Source organism: Schistocerca serialis, chromosome 1 (assembly GCF_023864345.2).
Source record: "Schistocerca serialis cubense isolate TAMUIC-IGC-003099 chromosome 1, iqSchSeri2.2, whole genome shotgun sequence".
In the NCBI taxonomy this organism is placed as follows: Eukaryota; Metazoa; Arthropoda; class Insecta; order Orthoptera; family Acrididae; genus Schistocerca; species Schistocerca serialis.
The window spans coordinates 917,351,223-917,365,134 of NC_064638.1; the positions used below are offsets into that span (position 1 = coordinate 917,351,223).

The window sequence follows — 13,912 nt, forward strand, 5'->3', positions numbered from 1 at the left end:
AATACAGGGTTATAAATACAAAATCAAATAGGGGTAATGCAGGAGTGGGTTTAACAATGAATAAAAAAATAGGAGTGCGGGTAAGCTACTACAGACAGCGTAGTGAACGCATTATTGTGGCCAAGACAGACACGAAGCCCACGCCTACTACAGTAGTAAAAGTTTATATGCCAACTAGCTCTGCAGATGACAAAGAAATTGAAGAAATGTATGATGAAATAAAAGAAATTATTCAGATAGTGAAGGGAGACGAAAATTTAATGGTCATGGGTGACTGGAATTCGGTAGTAGGAAAAGGGAGAGAAGGAAACGATGAAAGAGGAAGCCGCCTGATAGAATTTTGCACAGAGCACAACTTAATCATAGCTAACACTTGGTTCAAGAATCATAAAAGAAGGTTGTATACATGGAAGAAGCCTGGAGTTACTGACAGGTTTCAGATACATTACATAATAGTAAGACAGAGATTGAGGAACCAGGTTTTAAATTGTAAGACATTTCCAGGGGCAGATGTGGACTCTGATCACAATCTATTGGTTATGAACTGTAGATTAAAACTGAAGAAACTGCAAAAAGGTGAGAATTTAAAAAGATGGGATCTGGATAAACTGAAAGAACCAGAGGTTGTACAGAGTTTCAGGGCGGGCATAAGGGAACAATTGACAGGAATGGGGGAAAGAAATACAATAGAAGAAGAATGGGTAGCTTTGAGAGATGAAGTAGTGAAGGCAGCAGAGGACCTAGTAGGTAAAAAGACGAGGGCTAGTAGAAATCCTTGGGTAACAGAAGAAATATAAAAATACAGTAAATGAAGCAGGCAAAAAGGAATACAAACGTCTCAAAAACGAGATCGACAGGAAGTGCAAAATGGCTAAGCAGGGATGGCTAGAAGACAAATGTAAGGATGTAGAGGGTTATCTCACTAGGGGTAAGATAGATACTGCCTACAGGAAAATTAAAGAGACCTTTGGAGAAAAGAGAACCACTTGTATGAATATCAAGAGCTCAGATGGAAACCCAATTCTAAGGAAAGAAGGGAAAGCAGAAAGGTGGAGGGAGTATATAGAGGGTCTATACAAGGGCAATGTACTTGACGACAATATTATGGAAATGGAAGAGGATGTAGATGAAGATGAAATGGGAGATACGATACTGCAGGAAAAGTTTAACAGAGCACTGAAAGACCTGAGTTGAAACAAGGCCCCGGGACTAGACAACATTCCATTAGAACTACTGACACCCTTGGGAGAGCCAGTCCTGACAAAACTCTACCATCTGGTGAGCAAGATGTATGAGACAGGCGAAATACCCTCAGACTTCAAGAAAAATATAATAATTCCGATCCCAAAGAAAGCAGGTGCTGACAGGTGTGAAAATTACCGAACAATCAGTTTAATAAGTCACGGATGCAAAATACTAACACGTATTCTCTACAGACGATGGAAAACTGGTAGAAGCTGACCTTGGGGAAGATCATTTTGGATTCCTCAGAAATATTGGAACACATGAGGCAATACTGATCCTACGACTTATTTTAGAAGCTAGATTAGGGAAAGGCAAACCTACCTTTCTAGCATTTGTAGACTTAGAGAAAGCTTTTGACAATGTTGACTGGAATACTCTCTTTCAAATTCTGAAGGTGGCAGGGGTAAAATACAGGGAGCGAAAGGCTATTTACAATTTGTGCAGAAACCAGATGCCAGTTATAAGAGTCGAGGGGCACGAAAGGGAAGCAGTGGTTGGGAAGGGAGTGAGACAGGGTTGTAGCCTCTCCCCGATGTTATTCAATCTGTATATTGAGCAAGCAGTAAAGGAAACAAAAGAAAAATTCGGAGTAGGTATTAAAAGTCATGGAGAAGAAATAAAAACTTTAAGGTTCGCCGATGACATTATAATTGTGTCAGAGACAGCAAAGGACTTGGAAGAGCAGCTGAACGGAATGGACAGTGTCTTGAAAGGAGGATATAAGATGAACATCAACAAAAGCAAAACGAGGATAATGGAATGTAGTCAAATGACGTCGGGTGATGCTGCGGGAATTAGATTAGGAAATGAGACACTTAAAGTAGTAAAAGAGTTTTGCTATTTGGGGAGCAAATTAACTGATGATGGTCGAAGTAGAGAGGATATCAAATGTAGACTGGCAATGGCAAGGAAAGCGTTTCTGAAGAAGAGAAATTTGTTAACATCGAGTATACATTTAAGTGTCGGGAAGTCGTTTCTGAAAGTATTCGTATGGAGTGTAGCCATGTATGGAAGTGCAACGTGGACGATAACTAGTTTGGACAAGAAGAGAATAGAAGCTTTCGAAATGTGGTGCTACAGAAGAATGCTGAAGATTAGATGGGCAGGTCATATAACTAATGAGGAGGTATTGAATAGGATTGGGGAGAAGAGAATTTTGTGGCACAACTTAACTAGAAGAAGGGATCGGTTGATAGGACATGTTCTGAGGCATCAAGGGATCACCAATTTAGTATTGGAGGGCAGCGTGGAGGATAAAAATCGTAGAGAGAGACCAAGAGATGAATGCACTAAACAGATTCAGAAGGATGTAGGTTGCAGCAGGTGCTGGGAGATGAAAAGGCTTGCACAAGATAGTCGCACGGAGAGCTGCATCAAACCAGTCTCAGGACTGAAGACCACAACAACAACAACAAGTCAACATTTTCGAGATGGAACTCTCACCATGGGTACCATTCTTAATGGGACCACGTACACATGTAGTAGTTTGTCGATCGACAGATTCGCTTTATTTTATTATAGCTTAATAGTAATGCCCAGAGTTGGTTAACATGTAAACAGTCTTTCCTTATCAGATATGCATTGTTTACAGTTACTAAAATCTCGTATATTCCGGCTATAGATATCTATCTTTAATTTTGTATTTTTCGTCATATAGATACTGTATCGTAGATTATTTTTCAAGGAAGATATAATTTTTTTGCGTTTGTGTTTAACGTCCCTTTATGACACAACTGATTCTTTTAATGTGTAAAGAACGAACAATGGGCGTGCCTTCAGGAAAGACGCTTATGTGTTGTTCAATAATGCATTTGTAAAAAGTTAACAACTAACTGCTGGTTCATCTGATTATTCCCATTGTTACCTCACTTGCTTTTGTTAATTTCTACCACGCGTGGGTGTAGAAATAAAAATAAAGATACTTCGTAGGCAATAGCTGTAAGACCGATACATAACAATTTTGCACATCTTCAACGAACGAGATTTCTTAAAGAAAAACTCACAATTTTTAAATTTATCATCATTTTTTAATTTTAGTTCGATTCTCCTATCTCTCTCTCTTTTTCGTAAGTCATCGGTCTTCTGAATTGTTTGATTGATGTGGCCTACCACGAGTTTCTTCCCTGTGCCAGCCTGTCTATCTCAGAGTAGCGCTTGCAACCTACGTCTTCAATTATTTGCTGAATGTATTCCAGTTTTTACACTTAACAGTTCACTTTAGTACCATGGAAATTATTCCGTTATGTCTTTACGGATACGCCGTCTTGTCAGTGTTTCACATATATTCCTTTCCATGCCACTCTCCGGAGAACTTTCCTTATCTTCTTTCAATTCGAATCTTGGGTGCGATGACTTGTCTGACTTCTCTGGGATGCATTTCCGTCGTTTGACGACATGGCTTTGTTTCTGCACTGCTCACTGGTCGTCTCGGTGAGAGTAGGTGACGGCGATTGTGCACCATTTGAAATGGATGTTACGAAGGTGATTCCTGTCTTTCTCAGCACTGATTCTTTGTACCAGCTGTGCTGTTGGTGGATGTTAACCTGTACAACTCACAGCATGATCTCCACAGCAAGTGGAACACATCAGCTTCTTCTTTTAAAACTTTTGTTTGCGTTTGCTGCTGCTGTGATTGCCGGCACATTTTACACATCATGCAGACGTACTGCTATGTAGTGAAACGTTGTTTTGGTCCTCTTCTGGGCTTTAGTCCCTCAGTGCTGACGTCAGCTGCTGGTACCCACTTGATGTTTTGTGATGCTTCTGTTCTCGGCGGTGTCTATGGCGATGATTGATTTTCTTTGTCTTGTGTATTTCACTCACACGACATTGTGCCTCGAGTGTCATTTTCAGATAGTTCAGATAGCATTGATTGGGAGTCTTCTAGTCACGATCTTCTTTAGAGCGCTCATTGTGGAGAGTGTAGGTGCAGTATCCAGGTTTCATTTCTTTGGACATAGTTGTAATCTTTGAGTGTTCATATCATATTCTTGTATGCTGGTTCTGGCTAAATTTGGGAGGACGACTGTTCAATCCCGTGTCTGGCCATCCTGATTTAGGTTTTCCGGTTCCTTTGAAAGGGCACGGCTGACTTCCTTCCTCGTCCTTCCCTAATCCGTTGAGACCGATGACCTTGCTGTTTGATCTCTTCCCTCGAACAACCCAACCCCTCTGGCTAAAAGAAAACCTAAGTGCAGTTCCTTGCAGAGGATACGAGGATGGCGCTCAGGTCTTGTATAGGTCAGTTATTTTCCTACATAGTGGACAGCAATCGATGGAGGCTTGGGTTCTCTAGCAGAGGTTGGGTAACTATGTTTGAGACTGTTCTTCATTATGTCATCATGATGAGTACGTGTTTTCAGTATTAGTGCGATGAATATGTTGCCAATGACGCAGGGGTGGCGTCTTCTTCTTCGCAGTTATCTTCTCTCTTGAAGTTGGCGTCAGAGATTGCGTGACAGGTGGCTTTGGTTGATACCTGTGCACCAGGAACATATTTTGATGCACGTATCCCACGTCTGACATTGTCATTTGCTTCTTGCTCTCTTACACATAATTTCTTCTTTGTTTCATTTGAGCTTCTCTTTTTGATTGTGAAAAGGCTGATGTTATGCATCTCTTACGGTTTGCAGCCTCTGTTTCCGTGGCCTTTGAGGCTGACATTGCTGCCTCTTTGGGGGCAAGTGTTGCCACAGTTTCAGAGGTGGGAATTGGGTTGACAGAGTGGCGGATGGCCACCAAGTTGCTGTTTCTGTTCATTTTGTGTTGACGAGATGGTGGCATCTGCGTTTCTCTGGGTGACCTTGTCGCAGCCCATTTCGTTGTCCGTTGTCAAAGTCTGGTCCATTATAGTGGGTTGAGCAGCCCTGACAGTCACTGAGCTGGAAGCCACAGCCTGCTGACCAGCAGTTATCCATCCATGCATAGACAGAGCTTGTGCATTCACCCAAATGGCACTCTTACTCGAGTAATGATGCCTCACTGTCTAAAACATACTGTATATTTCACTCATTTGCTAAATATGTTGGTGGAACTGTCATTAGTAGATAGCTTATTAATATTCGTTTTTGATACTTACTGAAATGTTTTTCTTTTGTGCAGATGGTGTGGCTGAATATTTCTTAGGACAAGAAGAATTGGCTAAAATACCACCACCAGTTGTTAGAACTCCATTGGGATCTTTGAGGGGCTCAGTTATTGCATCCAGAACTGGAAAACCAATATATTCTTTTAGAGGAGTTCGCTACGCCCAGCCACCTGTTGGAAACCTCAGATTCAAGGTACAGTGTGCTTCAATTTGCATCACATTTGTTTTCTGAATTTTGTCATTACACAGGACGTCTCACAGCCACTACAAAATAACTTTTTCTCGTGAATGGTGTATACAATGTTTTTAGGAAGAAATGCATTTTAGGCAAACTCGTAAGCACTAATGGATTGGTGAACCGTGCTGCCTGGGAGATGTGAATTACTCTTATGGCTGTTTCAGTCATAAAACTTACATAGGTCTGTATTTTAAATCAATTATATAAACCTTTTCTGTGACTCCAAATTAGAGGTTCAGGTTTACTGTCAGTTAAAACTGAACTTGGCTTACATAGCATAGTTGCATCGTTACCAGATTTGTAGCATTGTTGCAGTAGTGTTTAACTTCTGCTATCCAGTAATTGCAAGTTCATCATCATTTGAACTTGAAATAATATCTTCCTCTCATCATCTCAATGCTTTGGAAGACTGAGAGCTGATTAACCAATCTCATTGTTCAGTAGTCAGCATTTCATCCCAGTGCATCAACTCTCTTGCCAGTTCCCTTTGTAACAAGCAGGACGCTCAGCATGCATTGACTGTAGACATTTGATTATGACAATACTTGACATCTCTGTTCAAGATTTATAGCATTTTAATTTATTGATATTTTCATTGGAATTACATATTTCCTTTTGACTGACACTTTCAATGTATATATACGAGGGTTGAATGAAAAGTAATGCCTCCACCTTTGTAAGTCTTCAACAGTTGGTAGCATTGGTATGTGGCAGGTACTGGCTTATTCCATAGCCTCTCCTCTACAGCTCCAGTTGGCGGGCAGCCTGCATTGAACGGTTGTGTTGTTCCAGTGTAAAGTATGGAACCTTGTGCAGATGGTCGGTCAATGGGATTGAAGCAACGTGCAGTCATAGAATTCTTGACAGCAGGTATCACTCAGAGAGAAATTGCAAGCACAATCGGTATTTCACAAGAACGTGTGGGTCACATTATTGCTTTGCTTGGCTGTCGGAAGATCTGTGGGTACCCCTGATGCTGACTCCTGAACTGAAAGCGCACAGGCTTGGAATTTGCCAGGAACTCCTCTCAAGTTACGAGAATGAAGGTGACGCCTCTCTCCATTCAATAGTGACAGGAGACGAAACGTGGGTACACCAGTACAACCCAGAGACGAAACGTCAGTATATGGAATATCGACACAAAGATTCGCCCCAGAAAAAGAAATTCAAGACACAGCCCTCAGCTGGAAAAATCATGGCCACATTGTTCTGGGACACTGGCGTTATCCATGCTGATTTCCTTGATCGTGGAACAACAATAAATTCAGAGCATTACGTCACAACGCTGCGAACTCTGAAATGACGGCTAACAAGGGTCCGAAAGAAAAAGGGAAATGTTTTCTTGCAGCATGACAATGCCAAACCGCACACTTCACGTGCCACCACAGCAGAACATCAGAGACTGAATCTCACCACTGTATGGCATCCTCCATACAGTCCAGATTTAGCACCGTCTGACTTCCATCTGTCCCGATGATGAAAGGCTATCTGCAGGGATATCATTATGCTTCTGATGAAGACATTGAGATAACTGCGAGACTGTGGTTTTGGAAACAGCTTCAGAAAACTTGTTCATCAATGGCAGAAATGTATCCAATTGGCTGGTGATTATATGGAAAAGTGAATGTTGGTAATTAAAGATCACATTCAAAGGATTATTCCTGCATTTGATTTATTAAAATATTCCCATCCTCTCCAAATTAACGAAGATGGAGGCATTACTTTTCATTCAACCCTTGTACCTTCAATACACAGGTACCAAAATTGCAATAATCACTGGCTTTTGCAATCAAATAATTTAGTATACAACAGCAACAAAGTGGGAAAAATGTATATATAGTTCCATCTGTAGTAATGTTCCCCAATTTTATCACAAGTTCTTCCTTATAATCAAATTAAAAAAAAAATGAAAGTATGTTATAAAATGTAATAGGTCAAAGTTTGGATTTTACAGGCAGTGTATACATCTATGTTGTTAACTGGCAGAATTTGGAACTCTTTAAACTACTTTCAGATATTATAATTTAAATAGTTAAATTATCTTTTCACTCACACGAAATTCAGAAGTGACTGTTCTTCAAATTAGCAAGAGGAGTACAAGCATAATTATTCAGAAACATGTAATATGCATTCATATTTGCTAATGTGAGGAAAGGTCCATTTAAAGCATTAGTATATACAAACCTGTCACACAGATATTTCATCTATACATTAAAACCACTAATATTGTATTATTCTTTACAGAATTCTAGATAAATACAAACCTTCATTCTTTTATAGTAGGAATATGCCATTGATCTACACAGGGTTAGTAATAAGTAAGGGGATAAACTTTGGAGGTGGTTTCTCACAGGAAAAGAAACAAAAACATTCATTATATGAGTGTGTGATATCTGCTCTTTCAGATATGTCTGAAAGAATAGATATCATGGAATCTGCAGCTGTGATACATGTTATCTAGTCTGAAGGTGGAGGGGGGAGAAATAAAAGGAAAGGGAGGAACTATTGATGTCAGCTGCATCACAACTTTATGCAGAATCAGTAGCACTGATTGAAAATGTTTGCATTCACAGTCCCCTTCCATGTCCTCCATGCTTGCTCCTTTGAGGTTCTCTCAGGAGGTCAAACCTAATTGTGCATCAGCACTGAGGTTGATGCATTCATTGCCCATCAAGACAAATTAATTACATGAATGCAAAGTGTCGGTTCTTTCAGACATGTCCGAAAGAGGACACCATTTAGAATCTGCAACTATGAGATATATTATGTAAATTTAAGGTGGAGGGAGGGAGGAAGGAAAGGAAACTGTTGATATCAGCTGCATTGGGACTTTATGCAGAATCAGTGGTGATGATTAAAAACGTGTGCCAGACCAGGATTTTAACCCAGCATCTCCAGCTTACTAGGCAGTTACATTAATTACCTTGCCATCCAAATACAGTGCTTATCTCGGCACGCCTTCCAGCTGACCCACCTAGTGCCACCTATTCGCAATCCCCATCTGTGTTCTCCAAGCTCACTGCTTTGAGATCGCCACAGGAAGCTTGCTGGGATAGCACATGCAAGTGTGATAAACACTGTGTCTGAATGGTGGTGTGGTTAATGCAACTGCCTAGTAAGCAGGAGATCGCAGGTTTGAATCCATGTCTGGCACTAATTTTCACTTGACACCACTGATTCTGCTTAAAGTCCAGATGCCGCTGGCATCAATAGTTCTTTCCCTCTCCTTTCCTTTCTCCCCCCTCCACCTTCAATTTGCATAACATGTATCACAGCTGTGGATTCAGTGTGGTATCTGTTCTTTTCTGCATTTCCAAAAGAACAGACACCATGCAGTCATATAATTTATTCGCTAGGAGAAATAACTTTGTCTTGTGTACTGGACACAAATTATTTTTAGCCTGTTTCTCATATATACAGTCTTGTCAGTTGCTTATGGTATTGAGTACAGCTTTATGAATTTTGAATGTATGTCAGTAGTGACAAAAATATGGCAAAAATTTCCTCTCACCTTGTTTTAATGTGTGAACCAATCTATGGCCTACAGTTTGTCTGCATCTACTGGTTTGATATACTTTATTTAAGTTAGACATATTAAATCTTTGACACTTGTCACAAGTGTTTATTCTATCCTGTGCTGGGTTGGACAGGTTTCTGAAAACTGCACTTTCACCAAATTTCTTTATATGACAGAGCCTGCAGTATAAATGGATATAGCTTATGACCTCGTTATTGCACTTCTCAGGCCAACATATCATGCAGTCTTCTGAATATTCCTCCTTCCCCCTCCCCCCTCCCCTCCCCCAAAAAGCTATATCATTAACAGTTTTATTTGGACAAGTTATTATTACCTCTCTTTCTAATTAATATCATTCTGAATTTCAGGTGTTCCTCTTCACTTCAGTTCTACCCAGGGTTTTTACAAATATCTTCTGTCTGTTTCCTGCTTTCTGTTATTGTTAATAATGATGGCCGTAAGCTCTTGCACAGTTATTGGCTCCCATTTATTCAAGCAAACTATTCAAATAATTTGCTACATAACTCTGTAATCATTTAGTAAACTTAACCTGTTTTAAAAACAATAATCATCTCGTCAGCCAGATATACAGGACTCTGCACTATTCAAAAAAGTCTTTTTTGATCAGTAAATATTTTAGTCTTATGCCTCCACAATAAATTTTTAAACTTTTTGTATCCTTATGTGATAACTCGGTCTTTGCACTCTAAAATGCTGTAGTTTCTTTCAAATTGTATCAGTGCCATGCTAAAAAGCGCAGTGGTTCTCTTTGCTTTATAATTACCATTTTTCACTTCTTGAGAAAGCTCAATTCCAAGGTTGTACCTACTACTGTCTCTAGCTAATTCAAAGGGATATTTAAAATTGGACCTACAAAAATTACTTTGTATTAAATCTCATTTTCTTTGTCAAAACTCCTGTGTCATATAATCTGTTCTTCCTTAAGAAACAATTTAAATTTGATTTGTCGAAAATTTTCAGTAGAACCTGCAAAAAGACCTAAAATCACTGTTAACAGTTTCTTATGAACTATTACAAGGAAATTGTCTGTTACTTCAATTTTTATGGATCCTTCTGTATTCACTGCTTTGTAACAATATCATCTGAAAAGTTTATTTCAGGTCATACAAATTCGGATTTCAAATGTAATTGTTGGGTTCAAATTAATGATACGAATATAATAGAGGGAAACATTCCACGTGGGAAAAATATATCTAAAAACAAAGATGATGTGACTCACCAAACGAAAGCGCTGGCAGGTTGATAGACACACAAACAAACACAAACACACACACACACAGAATTCAAACTTTCGCAACCAATGGTTGCTTCATCAGGAAAGAGGGAAGGAGAGGGAAAGACAAAAGGATGTGGGTTTTAAGGGAGAGGGTAAGGAGTCATTCCAATCCCGGGAGCGGAAAGACTTACTTTAGGGGGAAAAAAGGACAGGTATACACTCGCACACACACACATATCCATCCGCACATACACAGTCACAAGCAGACATTTGTAAACGCAAAGTTCTGTTGGTTGAAGCAAGAAATGGTGAATGGAAATATCTGAATTCTGCTCATGAGGCTGATTGGCCAAAAGTAGTACATTGTAAAGTTCTGGAAGGGTTTGGACTTCACAGAAATGGGCAGTCGGACCCCGTCTCTTGTGGGGTGTAGAAGCTGTGTGCCCCACGGGATGAAGATGGTGTTTTTATAATGTATGTCTGACATGAGGAGCAGATGATTCTCTGTGATCAACCAAATTATATCTTGCAATACAGAAAATCCAAAAGTGTGTTCCTGTGCACAGGCGAGGGATTCTGATTGAGTCTGTTCAAGTAATATAGGTGAGTGTTGCAGTTTAGTAAGTGTGGTTGTTCTCTACAGTAAGAAGCCTCACAGATGAGTGTGGGGCCATTAGCTGGCTGGAATAGGAGTTTCATAAAAGGGATGGACTTGGCAAGGTTTAATTGAAGACAGTAAATAGCACTTGTTTTCATGTAAATCTGAGTGTGTGTGACTTTTTCCTTATTTGCTTTAACTGTTATGCTGTTTTATCTTTGTGGAGTTTACCATCTGAAGGTGTTAGCAGCCACTTGGAGGTGGTATGAACACATTCCAGTCCAGTGCTCAGATTTAGGAATCTTTCTAAGAGTAGTAAAATAGCCTTTAATAATTGACTTTGGTGTAGGGAGGAGTTTTATCACAGTCTTTCAGGTCAAAATAAGGCTGGTGACACTTATTTATGCTTATTTAATAGTGTAACAGTGCAGAGAACCAGTTCAGGTCTACCAAAAAAACATTCCCAAGTAAGTCTGTGGAGCAGTAGGTCAAGTCATCATGATGATTGACCTACCTCATTATGTAAATCACATTGTCATATGCTATGCTGATGACACAAACTTGTTCACCTCACATCAGAGCATCTCGGCTTTGGATAACTTTACACAGGAATCACTCAAGTCTGCCTTCCACTGATTCTCCTCACATACACTATTCTATAGTCTAGAGAAAAAACAGCAACTTCTTTTAGGGCTGCTTAATGCCATAAAAAATAAATTTGTAAAACTGTTAGGAGTCTATCTTAAATCCAAATTCAACTGGGAAGAACATGTAATTCATGTGTGCAAAAAGATTTCAGGAGTCTCCTATCTTCTTCGTAAACTTAGAGACATGATTAGAGTGGACTATCTTGGAGTAATGTATTTCGAACTTTTCCAGTCACATAATGGCATTCTCATTTGGGGCCATACATCTCACATATCAAAAGTTTGAAAAACAGGAAAAACATAACTCATAAAGTATAAAACTGTTCCTACAGAACACTGCTGTCCTCTCTATAAAAGACTAAGACCACTGAACATTGTAATCAAGACATAAAGAGAGTGTAACTAAATTCCCTTTACAGACATTGAGGACTTGTGCTGCAGATGGTTAATTTTAGCTTAGGCAATCATGTGTGGAGATGTAACATTTTTCCACTACATGCAAAATACGACAACATATGTTCTAATACCAGCACTTTTGGTGCCACTGACTACGGTATTATGTATATCATTCACTGATCGCCTGATGTCCCATGCCCACTACAGGTTTGTTTACATGCCATTCAGTTGAGTTTGTGGTCTTCCCAAAGAGATTTGTAGCCACAGCTGTGCTTGTGATCTTTACCTATACTCTACTACTGTGTACAACTGTAATCATTCATTACAGTACAGAATTCAAGCTGTATGTACATATCATTTTTAGAGTGTTGCTGTTGATTTGGACAATAGTGGATAGGTCATGGTGGCCCAACTGCTCGGGCTGCACATTCTCCCAACTTGAACCTGCAAGACTACTACCTGTAGAGTCACATGAAATACTTGATTTATGAGACCCTGTGGCATTTGAGGAAGACCTACTGATGCTGGTTGTAACTGTGGTGGATGGTGGAGGACTAGAGTGATAGGTGATCATGTATATCAGAACATGGTACAGAGGTACCGTATCAATGTTGATGATGGTATCCATAACATTGAGCCCTACTTCTAAGTGGACCCAGATGAGAAGCAGCAGGAGTCAGAGAGCAACATATATTGTAGTATTTTGCACATAGCGGAAAAACAGTATGTTTTCAGACATGAATTCCTATGCTAAACTTAACTGTTTTGGTCTCCACTATAAGTCCTCAAAGCCTATAATGAGAATTTAGCTACACCCTGTATATGTCTGTGTACAATTTGTAGAAAAAAGTCGTGACATGAAAGCCATTGTCTGGGAAGAAATTCATGACTGCAACACTAGAATGAAGGCGGATTGTGACATACTAAGGTACAGGCTCTCAAAAACTGCCAGCTCACACAACATGAATACTTTAAAAATGTTCAATAAACTATCAGAAACTGTTTGGGTCATGCCATTCAAAATTCCCAAAGAAAGTCTGTATAATTGGTTATCAGAGAACATTTAGTAGCTCAGTAAGTTAACTTTTTTCACCAAGTTGTAATTGTAGTGTGTAATGAACACTATATTCATCATTTTAATATTTATGGCATTTACAAATTGCTTGTTTATGAAGTGTATCTGTTCACTGTTTACAGTGTCTGTGATTTTTATTATGATATGTACCAAAGACAATGCCTCTTTCATCTTGTGGATCAATGGCAGTAAAGATTCATGATTCTTGAGTAATTTGCCTTGTGCACCACTGAGAATTGGGCTTGCATTCTTGTTATGGTCATGAACGTGTCTTCATTTTCATGCTGTGGAAGCTCCAAGAATGGATAAAAGGGGGGGGGGGGGGTTAACACATTCCCATTGCATGTTACTCTTTAAAGAGTTTGCTTTGATTTTTCTTTGATCCATGGTGTCAATTAGATTTTTAATTTGTTTATCTCTATTTTAATTAATCATTTTTAGAACTCTTTGAATTACCCATCACCCCCTGTTGCTGTATTTTACCATTTGTCTAGAAGAGGGAAAAAATTGTGGAATTTCAAGGCCCAAAAGATATCCACTTCAAGAGTTGGGGCCTTCTCAAACTCTATGGGCTGGAACACAATGCCATATACAATTACATAGTTAGGAATTCTGCTGGGTAGTACAGTGATGTGCCCAAATGGGGAGACAATGTCCATCCCACTTGAGTGTTGAGCTATAATGAATTGATTCCTTACACTAATTTAAGGCATCTTTTATGATGTCCAAGTGCTACCCGTTTCTTTATCATAACAACCCAAAAAGTAGCTTTCAACATACATTTTGTTCTCAATTTCAGTTATCTTAAACAACATTAAAAATAGATGGCATGAAAATAATGCAAGGCATCTATTTAGTGATTAGATGTAAAG

The 13,912-nt window shown here is 39.3% G+C and overlaps 1 protein-coding gene across 1 annotated transcript in view; it reads left to right on the forward strand.

Annotated features, from left to right (window-relative positions):
• The window catches only part of LOC126412224 (esterase E4-like), a 237,478-nt gene that overhangs the window by 35,305 nt on the left and 188,261 nt on the right, over window positions 1-13,912 (forward strand). The window contains exon 2 of the mRNA XM_050081716.1: window positions 5,347-5,525. Coding sequence (XP_049937673.1) covers window positions 5,347-5,525 — 179 coding nt within the window. The remainder of the gene's footprint in view (window positions 1-5,346; window positions 5,526-13,912) is intronic.